The sequence below is a fragment of the Bos taurus genome, chromosome 13 (genome assembly GCF_002263795.3).
Source record: "Bos taurus isolate L1 Dominette 01449 registration number 42190680 breed Hereford chromosome 13, ARS-UCD2.0, whole genome shotgun sequence".
Classification (NCBI taxonomy): Eukaryota; Metazoa; Chordata; class Mammalia; order Artiodactyla; family Bovidae; genus Bos; species Bos taurus.
The window spans coordinates 71,085,718-71,101,839 of record NC_037340.1 but is presented as its reverse complement, the minus strand read 5'-3'; the positions used below and the strand labels follow the sequence as shown (position 1 = coordinate 71,101,839).

At 40.9% G+C, this 16,122-nt stretch overlaps 1 protein-coding gene across 12 annotated transcripts in view; it reads left to right on the top strand.

Moving 5' to 3' along the window:
- Positions 1–16,122, top strand: part of PTPRT (protein tyrosine phosphatase receptor type T) — a 1,155,533-nt gene that overhangs the window by 751,013 nt on the left and 388,398 nt on the right. For all 12 annotated transcript variants that reach the window (XM_025001262.2, XM_025001258.2, XM_025001261.2 and 9 more), the window contains exon 9: positions 9,318–9,427. In XM_025001262.2, coding sequence (XP_024857030.1) covers positions 9,318–9,427 — 110 coding nt within the window. The remainder of the gene's footprint in view (positions 1–9,317; positions 9,428–16,122) is intronic.

Genomic DNA, 16,122 nt, shown 5'->3' with positions numbered 1-16,122 from the left:
TCCAAATTTGCTGGCATACTGAGTGCAGCACTTTCACAGCATCATCTTTCAGGATTTGAAATAGCTCAAGACTGGAATTCCATCACCTCCACTAGCTTTGTTCGTAGTGATGCTTTCTAAGGCCCACTTGACTTCACATTCCAGAATGTCTGGCTCTAGGTGAGTGATCACAGCATTGTGGTTATCTGGGTCATGAAGATCTTTTTTGTACAATTCTTCTGTGTATTCCTGCCACCTCTTCTTAATATCTACTGGTTCTGTTAGGTCCATACCATTTCTGTCCTTTATCAAGGCCATCTTTGCATGAAATGTTCCCTTGGTATCTCTATTTATCTTGAAGAGATCTCTAGTCTTTCCCATTCTGTTGTTTTCCTCTATTTTTTTGCATTGATCGCTGAGGAAGGCTTTCTTATCTCTTCTTTCTAGTCTTTGGAACTCTGCATTCAGATGTTTATATCTTTCCTTTTCTCCTTTGCTTTTCACTTCTCTTCTTTTCACAGCTATTTGTAAGGCCTCCTTACAAAAAGGCCTCAGACAGCCATTTTGCTTTTTTGCCTTTCTTTTCCATGGAGATGGTCTTGATCCCTGTCTCTTGTACAATGTCACGAACCTCTGTCCATAGTTCATCAGGCACTCTATCAGATCTAGGCCCTTAAATCTATTTCTCACTTCCACTGTATAATCATAAGGGATTTGATTTAGGTCATACCTGAATGGTCTAGTGGTTTTCCCTACTTTCTTCAATTTAAGTCTGAATTTGGCAATAAGGAGTTCATGATCCGAGCCACAGTCAGCTCCTGGTCTTGTTTTTTTTGACTGTATAGAGCTTCTACATCTTTGGCTGCGAAGAACATAATCAATCTGATTTCGGTGTTGACCATCTGGTGATGTCCACGCGTAGAGTCTTCCCTTGTGTTGTTGGAAGAGGGTGTTTGTTATGACCAGTGCATTTTCTTGGCAAAACTCTATTAGTCTTTGCCCTGCTTCATTCCATATTCCAAGGCCAAATTTGCCTGTTACTCCAGGTGTTTCTTGACTTCCTACTTTTGCATTCCCGTCCCCTGTAATGAAAAGGACATCTTTTTTGGGTGTTAGTTCCAAAAGGTCTTGTAGGTCTTCATAGAACCGTTCAACTTCAGCTTCAGCATTACTGGTTGGGGTATAGACTTGGATTACTGTGATATTGAATGGTTTGCCTTGGAAATGAACAGAGATCATTCTGTCGTTTTTGAGATCGCATCCAAGTACTGCATTTCAGACTCTTGTTGACCATGATGGCTTCTCCATTTCTTCTGAGGGATTCCTGCCCACAGTAGTAGATATAGTGGTCATCTGAGTTAAATTCACCCATTCCAGTCCATTTGAGTTCGCTGATTCCTAGAATGTCGACGTTCACTCTTGCCATCTCCTGTTTGACCACTTTCAATTTGCCTTGATTTACATTCCTAGCAAAATATAAATGTAAAAACTTGACTAAGGGGGCAAATGTATATAATTCTACAACAAACAGAGAAATATAATCAGTATTTTAAACTTTTCCAACAAAAACACACCAGTTCTAGATTGTCCTGTTACTGAGTCCAAGCTCACTCTGCTTGCCACACAGCAGGCCAATGAATCCTAGAGACAAGGTGTTGAGGCAAGGAACGCGATTTTTGGGGGAATGCCGGCTGACTGAGAAGACCGCAGACTAACATCTCAAAATGACCATCTTGTCAGGGTCTAGGTGCCAGGTTCTTTTATAGAGTCAAAGAGAGAGAAGCAATGAGGAACTAAAATCAAAGGCAGAATAGAGAGGGAAAGACAGTGAGGAACTAAAGTAAAAAGGATCTTCAGTCTAGCAAAACACCTCTAGGAAGGACCAGCCTTTGAGTGTTAATCTCTTTTTGTCGTAGCTATTCACAGGTGGGCAGGGTCAGATTATCTTTCTGTGGTCGAACAAAGGCTCTTTAACTGTCAGGAAGAGGGGCAGGATCCTCTGAGGCAGGCCATTATGTATGATTGTAATAACAAAGGAAAGTAAGCCAAAGAGTTTCTAGTGTGGAGTTGGAAATGGCTTCTCCCTGCAACAGTCTTACAAGTGCCATCAGACAAATAAAGAAGGCACTGGTAACCACAGTCTTGCATCTAGACTTTCAGAGAGCCGAAGAAGGAACACTCCTCTCCTCCTGTTAGGATGCCAGTTTATCCGTAATAAAGACAGACAAGCTTATTTATGAGAAAAAGGACAATTAGATGCAAATACCCCAAACAAAATATTAGCAAACAATCCAGCACTGTATACAACTAGAGAAAATATGATTTATTTTGGGAAGTTAATATTGGTTCAACATTAGTAAATCCATTAATGCATTCACTACATTAATGAAGTAAGAGAGGATTGTTACTTCAATAGATAACAGGAAAAAAGCTTCAGTTAAACTCAGCATGATTTAAGAAGAAAATATCCTTGTATTCAGGAGTAAAAAGACCTTCTTACTCTGATAAAGGGCAACTATAAGCCCCATATTAATACAGACACCATGCCCAAGGATGAAATAATAAAATCATTTCCTTTAAAGTTGGAAAGCACACAGATGCTTATCAGTATCTCCATAAAATATTGTATTGGTAGCTTTGGTTGAAGACAAAGAGTTAAAAGACTGGATAAGAAGAAAACTGCCATTAACTGTAGATGCTATGGTTGTTTATATAGATAATCCAGTAAACTTACACATAGTTTATTAGAATTAAAAAGAGAATATAGCATATTTGATGAAGTCAACATTACAAAATAAATTGCATTTCTATTCACTGAACAAGTACATATTTTTAAGATACTATTTATACCAATAAAAATACATGATATTTAGAAATAAGCCATATAAAAAGACTTCAAGATATATAGTATTAATATATGTAAATATAAAAAGCGCTGAAGAAGACCTAAGTAAGAGAAATCCTATGTGTATGGATAGGAAAACCCAATTTTTAAAGACATATCAATACATCAATGATTTCCCAATAATTCAGGCAACTTCAATATAAAAATAAGACTTTTTTGGGGGGAGGGGTGGAATTTACAAGCTAGTCTTAAAATGTATATGCAGGAAGAAAAGCCAAAAATAGTAAGATAGTCCTGAACACAGTCTGCAGTGTCGCAGGCCTCGCTCTCCCAGAGGAGGGACCATCAGTATATGGGCAGTAAGCACCAACAGCTCTGTTGCTGTCTTTTTTCCAGCTTTGCTGAGGTATAATTGATAGATAAAATTGCATATGTTTGACATGTACAGCATGATGATTCGATACTGTATACATTGTGAAATTACCACCAAGTTACTAAGTCTGTTTTTCTTTCTCCCGTGTGAAAAAAAAAAAGAAAAGCTGATAAATTTGACTACATCAGAATTAAGAAGAGATTTTTAGCCAAAGGTAATATACGTGGGTAGGCAGGACAAAAGCTAAGAGAATCTTTTTGTAACATACACAGCCAATGAGAGGGTCAATAAGAAGGATATATAAGGAAACTCTAAAAATCAATAAGAAGAATACAGTAATGGCTAGCAAACACTAAAAGATGGTCAGCCTCTTTAGAACATAGACAAAAGCAAGTAAAATCTTAATCAACTGTCATTTCACACTTACCGTGTGGTGTAGAATATAAAAATCTGACAATACCTAGTGTTTGTAAGGATGTAAGGATACAGGAACTTTGAGAACTTCATTGGAGGAAATATACACTGCTGCCGCCCCTTGGGAAGACCACTTGGCATCACTCAGGAAAGCTGGAGACAGGTATTTCCCTTAGTCTGTCCATCCCATTGCTAGATATACCTTAGTGACATCATGTATATTTTCAACAAAATGTTTTCATAGGAGCAATGTTGTAAGGTACCTTTATCAGGAAATAGTTTTAATGTCTGTCTACAGTGATAAATAAGAAATTTAGAAAATAAATAAGACTCTATTCATAAAATTTACATGAATGAAATACAGCTACCTGCATCAGTGTGAATGAATCTCAGAACAGTGTTGAGTGATGAAAGCAGATGATGTAATACAAACACTCAATTTTATGTATGTGAGAGAAACTGGGATAAGCTAAATGATATTTTATCTTGAGATAAATGTATATATTTATAACTCCAAAATAAAAATAAAGAATGAGTAACATACAATTTAGAATAATATGCATTTTTTATTGGAGTATAATTGTTCTACAATGTTGGGTTAGTTTCTGCTGTATAGCAAAATGAATCAGCCACATATATAAATGTAACCCCTTTTCCCTGGACTTCCTTCCCATTTAGGTCACCATGGAGCATTGAGTAGAGTTCCCTGTGCTACACAGTCGGTTCTCAGTAGTTATCTGTGTTATGCATAGTAGGGTATGTGTGTGAATCCCAGTCTCCCAGTCCATCCCACCTTGCCCTCCCTGCCTTGATAGCCATGCATCCATTCTCTACATCTGTGTCTCTGTTTCTGCTTCACAAATACGTTCATCTGTACCATTTTTCTATATTCCATATTTATGCAGTAATATATGATACTTGTTTTTCTGACTTAGTCACTCTGTATGACACTCTCTAGGTCCATCCATGTCTCTGCAAATGGCACAGTTTTATTCATTTTACCTGCTGGGTAATACTCCACTGTATGTACCAGTGCACTGGTTTTTGGTGGGGAAGAGAGGAGCCGAGTGTGAGGTACATAGGAATGCCTCCATGATACAGTGATGTTTTATTTCTTATAGTGGATAGTAGGTGCATGTGTGGTCATGTCATAATTATTATTTAAAAATCCATTTGTTATATATAATGTTTCTATATGTTTCATAAGAAAAATTTCTTAATTTAATACAAAAATAATATGAGCAAAAGTAACAAAATCCTAGGAATGTAGTTTATAAGAAATGAAAAAAACATAACTTTTAACTGAGAGACATAAAAAGAAACATTAATAAATGTGGATTAATACAACATTACTAATAGAAGGACTTGTTATTAAACAGTATCCTTTGTCCCCCAGGGAAGTGAAGAGTGCAACTGAAATTAAAATTCTGATGGAACATTTTGAAGTTTTGTAAAATTATTCCAGTATTCCTTCAGAAGAATACACAAGTAGTGATAGTCCAGAAAACTTTGCAAAAGAATGATGGTATTTGGAAAGGACCTGTTCTACTGAATATTAAAATATGTTATATCAGCACAGCAGAGAGATACTGTCGGAATAGAAGCTATGACTCAATGAAATAGAAGAGAAAGCCAACAACATATGCTGGAATATAAAATAATTTAATGTGGTAATAAAATGGCATTTTAAATCACTGGGGAAAGTTTTGACTGGTCAATTTATTGTCCTAAGAATATTGTCAGGAACTCTAGTTAGATTTCCACTTTGTACAATGCATAAAGTTGATCCCAGATGGATTAAAATGTTAGATTTAAGAAGAAAAAGATGGGAATAAAGCATGAAACAGAAAGAAGAAAACACAGATGACTGTTCATCTGGGTTGAGAAGGAAAATTTGCTCTGAGCTGGTATGGAAGGAAAAGCCCAGATGGGGGTCCCAGCTTGATGTTCCCCCTCAGAATCTGCAGCCCATAGACCTTGCCTTTCCTTAGAGCGTAGCACAGGCACCTCTCCATTCAGCATTCTCTTCACCTTTAAAACTTCTCCCAATTACTGACGAAGCTCCTCCTCCAGGACACCTTTGATAAATAATTCCTCTCTCTCTTCTCAAGAAAGCAAGAGTCATTCAAACACCTCAACCCCCTTCTCCAAAGCATCTGTGCATTTTCTTCCTCTTCTCTTGTCTCAGAGAGGGAAGGATGCTCTCTTCCCACCCACCCCTGCCCCAGCATTTTCAGGACCCTACTAACATCAGTTATTTCCTCTCTCTTTCCCATCCTTCTACTTCTTACATCAATTTCAGATTTTTCCTGGTTACCTTGAATCATGCCATAACTTCTCCCGTCTTTGGGAGGAGCAGTACTTTGGTTGCATGTCTCATTTCTGTTCCATCTTGCATTCCCTCACCTTCATAGCAAAAGTAATTACTTGTCTCAACACAGTCCCTCAACTTCCACTCTCTTCTCCACCCGCTAAACGATGACTTGATGCTGATGTTCTTAAGTTACTCCTGGTCAGCTCACAAATAACTTTGAAGATACTACGTCCAATGAGCAAATGTAAGGTTGCTTCTCACTCAGCAGCCACACCTGTCACAGTAACTTCTTGAGCCTCCCATGGCTGCTTCAGTGACAACCCACTTTGTTGGTTTTTTGTTGCCTCTATGAATACAGCTTCCCTGTTTCTAAACTTCTTTGTTTTTCTCCTTGAGGTTGGAGTTGCTTTTTGTCTTAGTCTTATACTTGCTACTTTTGTTCTCTTCTGCTACAAGATCTATTCCCTGCCCCTGGTTTCAGTGTCTAAATATTGCTACTCACCCCCTGCCCTGCTGGTCCTCAGCATTGCTCCACATACTTGTCCAGTGAATTATGACAGAACTGAGCTTGCCAGCTTCCTTGCCAGCTAGGCGTCCTCTAAGGTTTCTTCTTATGACAACCCCCTGATCCATCCTGCTTGTGTAGAACAGAAGAGCTGGGGTCTTTCTTGATACATCTCTTCCCTCCATCACTACCAAATCATACATGCTTAGGCCCCCCCTCCCCTAAATTTCGGACACACTTGTATTCTCCTTTATACAACCATCACCATGGTCCAAGATACCATCTTTTCTCCCCAAGGTGATTTTTTTCCTTCCACTTTTCCCCTACAAAGCCATCCACCACACTCTTAACATCCACCCTCCCCAAGCTTGTCCTAATAGCTTCTTCTTACCTATAGACCCTAACTTACTTTCCATGTATTATCCTGACTAAATAATATGCCAGACTAGATTTTCTCTACTGATTATAATTCTTCCAACACCTTGTGTATTTACCTTAAAATCCTAATAATGACTTTGAAAAACTAATTATGAGTGCAATTATTTATTTAATGTAGTTTCCCTTTGCAGAATACAAGCTTTATCAAGGATTTAAGGATGTCTTTCTTTGTTATTGGTGTATCTGTAATGTCTATCACCAAGTCCCTTGGTCATATTAGGTATTGAATAACTATTTGTAGAAAGGATAACTGGATAAGGAAAAGCAATAAGAGATCTGAATATTTAGAAGCTTCTACATACCTAAAAGATCTATAAGCAAATGAAGAACTGACCAAAAGTATTGTAACCTATGTAAAAAAGCCTAAGTCCCTAAAAACAGATTATAAGTCATGAGACAATGATAAACAGAAATGAAGAGCCATGCAGGAAAGTGAGCACAGGGCGTAGAGAGCATGTTCATGAAAGAATCAATGCAAATAGCCAATTAACCAGAAAAACAAATCTGCATTCTCTGGTATTCTAAAAAAGATATGCATGCATGCACTTAATCTTTTAAACAGTCATTGTTGGCATGGATTAGGAATCGACATATTCTTCTCTTTGGGGAACCCAGAATGGTGCAAACTTTCTGGAAGGCGATCTGGTAATATGTGTCAAAAGCGTTAAAGATAAAATAATCCATCTGTTTTGACCCAATAAATTAATTTCCAAGAATTTATCTAAGGGACATCAGCAGAGTTGCATGCAAATACTTATTTGTAAGAATACTTATTATAATGTTACTTATAAAGAATTCAAACCAACTTTAATGCCCAATAATGAAGGACTGGTGACTAAAATGGGGCATATCCTGTTCTAAGAAGCCATTAAAACGCATGGCCCCAAAGAGAATTTAAGGATTTTTTTTTAATATAAATTTATTTAATTGGAGGCTCATTACTTTACAATATTGTATTGGTTTTGCCGTACATTAACATGAATCCGCCATAGGATTTTTTTTTTTTTTAACTGTAATTTGCTTAGCTATAAAAGAAGGTCATAACACAATATGCAAGGTAGGAGTTTAATTTTTAAAAATAAAATATGTATATGCAGAGACATAAAATTACTAGAAAAAATATCTAGAGTTACAGGGATTAGAATGATTTTGTTCTTTTTTAAAAACCTTTTTTGTAGATTCTTAATATTCAACAAATTCTGTGTATCACGTCTGTAATGAGAAAAACTAAATATATTTTAATTTAACAATAGGGAACTGATTGCAACATATGGCCGTGGCTATATCTAGAGAGGCATAGCATGATGATTAAGAGTATATGCTTTGAAGCTCACAGACAGGTGTTCAGTTCCCTCTTTACAACTTAAGAGCTGTATGACCTTGAGCAAGTTATTTAATTCTCTCAGCCTCAGTTCCCTTATCAGCACAAAGGAGATGATATACACTGGGCAGAGCTGTTCTGTGGCTTAAATGAAATAAGGTATGTAAAAGTCTGATCAAAGAGTAAGTGCTTAGTAAAAAAGAATACTTGCTTTTATAATGCCAAAATATAAATAGATTCCATAATGATTTACATGAATTCATGATGCTCTAGGGAGTTATAACAGCAGGTTTGGGGAATCATTATTTTATGGTTCAGCATCTTCCAGGCTGTCATAATGGTGGAATTCAGCAGGAGGATGCTGGCAGGAAGACTTTTCTGGGTACAGAAACTGCCCAGGAAAGGTTTTGATTTAGGGCAAAATGCTGGCAAAGGTCATTGACTCACCTATGAGTCCAGCCAGCAAATGGTTATCATGCGTCTACCATGTGGCAGGCGTCGGAAACTCAGAAGGGAGACAAATAAGCTGCATTCCTGGAGCCTTCTAATTAGATAGCGGTTTCAAGGCACATGGTTCCTGGTGGATTCAGGGATAGGAAACTATGGAAGCGCTTCCTGCAGTTGGAGAAACCTTGACAGGTTTAGAAAAATGATAGTGAAGTTCACGTTGCACTCCTCAAATACCAGTCCTAAGCCAGGAATCTCATTCTGGGATCCCACCTGTTGGCCGGTCTGGGGCCTACAGCTGTCCTCTTAATCCTGGTCAGCTTTAGTTCCAGGATAGACTTGCTCAGAGTCTGCAGATGAAAAGCCATTGGCCTTACAGGAAAACAGAAAGCAGTGGCCCATGCGTCAGCTCTAACCCTTGCCTGTTTCTAAAAATGAAGGGGATTTTTTTTTTTTTTTGGCACACAGATATACCCATTTGTTTATGGATTATATGTGGCTGTTTTTGTGTTACAAGTACCAAAATGAGTAATTTCAATAGGGACTGTATGACCCACCAAGCCTGCAGTATTTATGATCTGATCCTACAGAGTGATTTTGCTGACCCCCATTCTAGGTCATTGAGGCTGGGGAGATGAGATGAAGGGTGACATCAGGTTCCTGACCTGTTTCCTCCTGTAGTTCCAGGAGCTGTTCCTCTCGAATCCATCCAAGGGGGGCCCTTTGAGGAGAAGATCTACATCCAGTGGAAACCTCCCAATGAGACCAATGGGGTCATCACACTCTATGAGGTAAGGAGGCCACTTTGGCTGTATCACTTGGTTTTATTCAGTTTACTTCAGCCTGGAGTTGGCAGATAATACTGCACGTAGAAGCTCCATCAAAGGCACAAAGGCGAGTGAGACACAATGAATTAATACAGAAGGTTTCTGATAGTGCAGTGGGAGCCAAACACAGGACATCAACTGAGCTGTCTTGATAGCCCCGATGACAAAGACAATTGGGTGTATCATGCATGGATGGGATTATTCATCTCTTTAGCAAAGGAGTCAAGACCCAAGGAGTCAGATTGTCCTGGCACAGCCAAGCAGAGCCAGGCCTGGCAAACTGTCCTCTGGAAAGTCGTAACAGTCACATGATGCTCATGGTACCTATCAGTCCCTAGGCTTCTGAAAGGATCCCAATGTCATTCTCTAGCTAGGAGTACAACATTCTTGAGCTTTAACATTGCTTTGTGGCCAAGGTATATTGTATTGCCACCTAGGTGATAGTGTTGAAAGCCCTTCTCCCAGGATTAGCAAGGCCTTCTACCAGAGACAGAATAGAATGTTCTTGGACAAGACAAAATGCAGCCTCCCTGAAAACTTTCAAAATTAGAACAAATGTTAGAAGCTCATTGCAGAGCAAAAGCAAATAAACAGTAAAACTCCAGTAAGGCTGATTTAGCAAAATGATAATAGTAGGATATGGGCAGGATTGACTCTCTTCCCACCCCTTATATTCTGAGATACCATGAGACTGTGATTCAGGTACAGTAGAAACACACAGCATTGCAGATGGAAGGGCATGAAAGCTGAAGCTGGAAGGATGGAGTCTGCTGCCCTAGTAGCTCTACCTCAGTCTCAAGGGACCCTTGGCAGGTTCTTCCTCTCTTTAAGCCTCAGTTTGCTTATCTGTAAGATTGGAGGTGGGGGAGCAGTGTTAACTGTTGCTTCAGGGTTTCTCTAAGGAGTCTGAGGGGGAAAGGTGATAAGCATCCCAGGCTGAAATGCACAATAGGCTCATGGAGGGACTAAAGATTCTGGGTGCTCATACAGAAGGGTACACCTGTTGAGAGTGAGCCTCAGGAAGCATATCCCTGCCATAAGGGCAGATGAGCTCTGGGGAGGAAAGTCAAAGAGTGTTGATGAGGGAGAAATATTCAGGGTGAATCTGATGGACACAGAAATTATCTGGAGAGACCCGGACAGACCTAAGAGCTCTCTGAAGGAGGAGAAAGCTGTCAGTCATGTACAGGGTGCTGGAGAAAGCGCCCTGAGGACACACCTTACTCCACTCCATCCAGTGTTTCTCAGAAGCAGAGCTCTCTAACATCTCCGTCTTGGACCATGGGGTTGGGAGAAGCATCCTTCTGGGGATGGTGCTGAATGAGAGGGGGTATTCATACTGTTGGACCTCGCCTGGGACGCATTCACGACCGTGTCAGGGAAGAGGGCGACTGGACAGTCAACTGAAACGAAGCCCAGTCATTTAAAAGCTGCACAGTGTTCTTTGTAAAGCACAGGCCGCACACTCACATACACATAGATGAGCTAGAGATCTACCACCTGCTCTTTGTAAAGCAAAGAAACGACCCAGGACTTAGAGAGATAAGGTGCTTGCTGCTGCTGCTGCTGCTGCTGCTAAGTCGCTTCAGTCGTGTCCAACTCTGTGCGACCCCATAGACGGCAGCCCACCAGGCTTCCCGTCCCTGGGATTCTCCAGGCAAGAACACTGGAGTGGGTTGCCATGTCCTTCGCCAGTGCATGAAAATGAAAAGTGAAAGTGAAGTCACTCAGTCATGTCCAACTCCTAGCGACCCCATGGACTGCAGCCTACCAGGCTTCTCCATCCATGGGATTTTCCAGGCAAGAGTACTGGAGTTGCTGGTGTTATATAAATGGCTCTCGGTGGCAGATGTTGAAGACTTTTGGAATTCATAGGCCAGTAAAACCTCAAATGTTGTGGGGGAACCAACAGAGTATTTTACCATGTTTTATTAACATCATTTTACAAAAGACAATTACAAAAATATAGAAAGTACATAATCTCAGAATAAAAGGCAGTCCTTTAAATTGAATAAATTTAACTTTATGGGCAACTCATTATGATCACCTTAGTTTTTTTCTCATTTTGCCTTGAATTGAGGACACTTCTGGCATTAAAAGATCCTGGTTCTTGTACCTACCTGCAATTGGAAACACTGGTTGAGGCTATGCTGCAGGTAGAGGCATATCCCTATACAGATTTTTTTTCCTCAGGAGCAATATCCCTCTTGCTCTCATCAGATTATGCACTGGGCTTGGTTACGAAACTCTTGATGATAATTCCACAATAAGAAGAAATAGATGGAGAGAGAACAAAAGAGCAAACGTAACTGTGAGTTAGACACTGTTTGAGCAGTAAATCCCCTGAAGGTATTACTCAAGTCAGGTTAGGCTGCTCGCTGCTCCACAGCCCGTACTCAAGAGAAAAAACTTGAAAAGAGTTTTCAAGACTCTGGAAAAAAAAAGTCTTTCAAGAGTCTTTGGTTGGAAAGAGAAGGTTGGTTTACTCAGGAGGCTGGTAAACTGGGGGAGAAGGCAGACTCGTGTCCAAAAGCCACTTCCCCCTGCAAATTAGGGGGAAAGAGCTCTTAAAGGGGAGTTTCAGGAGTGTATAGGCGGAAAGAGGAAATTATGTGCAGGAAAACACAGTGATCTCTGATAATCATCTTAGAATTGGTCATGTTGGTCAAGGGGTGGTCTGATTGGCATACTGATTTTTTTTTTTTCCAATTCTATTCATTCATCTATTGAGCTGTGCTGGGTCTTAGTTGCAGCATGTGGAATCTAGTTCCTTGACCAGTGATCAAACCTGGGCCCTGCCGGGAGGACAGAGTCTTAGCCCCTGGCCAAGGAAGTCCCCATGTTAATTGTTTTAAGGACAGTTCATCTTCAGTTCTAGGGTCAGTTTGTTCCCATTTCCTCAAGGCCAGGCGTGTGTCAGGCGGATCAGCTTATGTCATGACTGCAATCTGGTCATCAAATATTAAGTCAACTTCTTCTACCTGGTGAGGGTTTCGGTATCTGAATAATAGTTCAAAGAATGTAGGTCAGAATACTATCTGTTGGCTCTTTGCTTAATGGCTAAACTCTTATTACTTTGCCTTAGTTGACTGCATTCCTTTGTTTCTGCATTTCCTCACTTCTTTGATTAAATTTATTCTTTGGCTACAGTTTTTCTACAGACATGAGCCAGGCAGAGAATATGGGGGGGTCCAGTCTTGGGAAGGCCCCATAGGGTCCTGCTCTGTTACGGAAGTGAGGACTTGTGTATCGTACACGGTCAGGAGCTGCAGCACAAAGGTGCCCCCGGGTGAGAACAGCGCTGCCTTCTTTGCACTTCTCCATGAACCCAGTGCCTTGTGAATGTTCGAAGCCCAGTTGCTGAGATGTTGGCATTCCTATGAGGGTGCTCTACTAGAAACAGCTGTTGTAAGAAAACTTCATGTAATTTCTTGGCTGCTCCTTGGGCTGTAATAGAGAACCAGAGCTGCCACTGTCTGACTTGTTTGAGCATTTAAGGTTACCTGGTGGGAATATGCCAAAGTTCTTGGATGATGATCTGAAGGGACCTAAGGGATGATGACCTGAAGGGAGGACATGGGCTAGGCCTTGTATTTTGACCATGAACGTGGCTGAGACCATGTGTGTCACAAGCCAGTGAAGCCTCAGAAGGTAAGAATGTTGACTTTGGAGGTCAGGCAGCCTAGATGTAAATCCCAGCTCTGCCACTTCCCTTGCTGTGTAAACTTGGGTACATTAAGTAACTGCTAATTTATACTGCTTAATAAACACAAATATATGTTTAGTACTGTGTTTGGCATTTAGAAATAGCACTGATAAATGTTATCTCTTAACATTATGTAAAAATGAGGCAGTGGAGCCTTGGAGAGGTGAAATGTAAAGACCAAGGGTATACAACCCTTGGGTCCTGAATTCAAGTGTGAATGTCTTGCCTCTTTCTCAGTGTGATCCATGGACCGGCAGCATTGGCTCTACCTGGAACCTGGTTAGAAAAACAGCATCTTAGATTGTGCCAGACTTCCTGAATCAGAGTTTTCATTTTAACAAGATCCCTGGGTGATTCGTATGGGGCATTAAAAAAGTTTGAGAAGCACTGCTCTAGATTTCACTGTTCTTTAGAAAGTTTCAGGACTTCCTTGGTGGTACAATGGATAAGAATCCGCCTGCCAATGCAAGGGACATGGGTTTTATCCCTGGTTCAGGAGGATTCCACGTGCCATGGAGTAGCTAAGCTTGCGTGCCACAACTACTGAGCCTGTGTGCGGCAACTGCTGAAGTCCACGCGCCTAGAGTCCATTCTACACAACAGGAGAAGCTGCCATGATGAGAAGCCTGCATCCCTCCATGAAGAGTAGCCCCCATTCGCCGGAACTGGAACTAGAGAACGCCTGCACATGGCAGCGAAGACCGAGTGCAGCCAAATAGATAAATAAAGTTTCAGCAACTGATAAGAGAGTATGTCCTTCTGAGCAGAAAGATGGGACGTCTCCTCCTCTCAGCTCAACCCAGTCCTGCCTCAGACAGTAAGCAGGAGACCTCCATGGGAAATAGATGGGGAAACAGTGGAAACAGTGTCAGACTTTATTTTTCTGGGCTCCAAAATCACTATAGATGGTGACTGCAGCCATGAAATTAAAAGACACTTACTCCTTGGAAGGAAAGTTATGACCAACCTAGATAGCATTTTCAGAAGCAGAGACATTACTTTGCCAACAAAGTTCCGTCTAATCAAGGCTATGGTTTTTCCTGTGGTCATGTATGGATGTGAGAGTTGGACTGTGAAGAAGGCTGAGTGCCGAAGAATTGATGCTTCTGAACTGTGGTGTTGAAGAAGACTCTTGAGAGTCCCTTGGACTGCAAGGAGATCCAACCAGTCCATTCTGAAGGAGATCAGCCCTGGGATTTCTTTGGAAGGAATGATGCTAAAGCTGAAACTCCAGTACTTTGGCTACCTCATGTGAAGAGTTGACTCATTGGAAAAGACTCTGATGCTGGGAGGGATTGGGGGCAGGAGGAGAAGGGGACGACAGAGGATGAGATGGCTGGATGGCATCACTGACTCAATGGACGTGAGTCTGAGTGAACTCCGGGAGTTGGTGATGGACAGGGAGGCCTGGTGTGCTGCGATTCATGGGGTCGCAAAGAGTCGGACACGACTGAGCGACTGAACTGAACTGAACTGAACTTGTTTTTAAAGACATTTATAAAAGAATACGTGTTTATGAGGCAATTTCCAAATTTAATTAGATGAAACCAATTTGATTTTTTTAAATGAGGTTCTGGTTGTAATTTCTAGAGAGAAATCCATAAATTACAAATCACCCTCTCCTGTTCTCAAAAAGTTTATTTTGTGGCAAAGAAAAATCAGATGACAGAAGTGGAAGAGAAATCCAGGACTGTCAGTGCCTTCCTGTGTACAGCCTTGGACTCCAAAAGGCAAAAGCCAAACAAATGAGGGAGTGAAGAAGAGTTGTGACTTTGAAAATAGTGTAAAAATTGTTAATTGCAGCAGGTCTAACTAGTATGTCATATGTTAAGATTAAATTCCCTTTCCCATGGGTCCATACCACTTCCTGAACCACTTTTCCCTTCCCCCAGGGGAAAAAAAAAAAAGGGCTTCCCCAGGTGGCCCTAGTGGTAAAGGATCCACCTGCCAATGCTGCAGTACTCAAGAGACGCAAGTGTGATCCCTGGGTTGAAGAGATCCCCTGGAGAAGGAAATGGCAGCCCACTGCAGTATTCTTGCCTGGAGAATCCTATGGACAGAGGAGCCTGGCAGGCTACAGTATGGACATGACAGAGCGACTGAGCACACGCATGAGCAAGTCTTGGTACATCCTTGGACAGTTCTGCCTTCCAGAATCAGAATGGCTTTGATTATGTCTCATCTGTTCTCTGGGCTTCAGTCCCCTCTTTGTAACATGAAGGTGTCAGACTGTTCTAGGGTAAAAGTCAAGAGAAAAATAAATCTACATCAGACCCACAGAACCAAAGTTTTTTTTTTTCTTTATTTTTTTTTTCCCTTATTTTTTTATTTTTGAAACTTTACATAATTGTATTAGTTTTGCCAAATATCAAAAGAACCAAAGTTTTATACCTCATTTTATATTTGTTCCACTCTTCAAACTGTGCCTGTGGCCAGAGATTCAAAGCCAAAACAGTCATGAGGCTCACTTGAAGGACAATAGCCAGTGTGCAAAGGCCCTGTGGTAGAATGACGGGCTTGTTTGAGAAAAGGAAGGAGGTCAGAGTGACTGAAACCTCGTGAGCAGGGTGGACAATGATGAGGCCATGTGGGGAGGGGCTGGGCAGGGTCAGATGATACAGGGTTTCTAGAGTCTGCGCTTTCTCCTGAGAGGAGCAGAACACCAGAGGAGGATTTTTAAGCAGAGAAATGAAGGATTCAGATTTACATTCCTAAAATACCACCTGGCTGTTGTGTGAATAATGGCCCTGGGCACATAAGCATCTCAGGAACACCTGGAAAATCTGCCAGGAGGCAAGGATATTGAACTCATGTATGATACTGCAATGTTGTTGTCTGGGAAATTGCATGCTGGGCGGGCTACTGTCCATGGGGTTACAAAAGAGACATGACTTAGTGACTCAGCCAAAACAATAGATATTGCAATAAGGGCTCAACTATTTATTGGAAGACC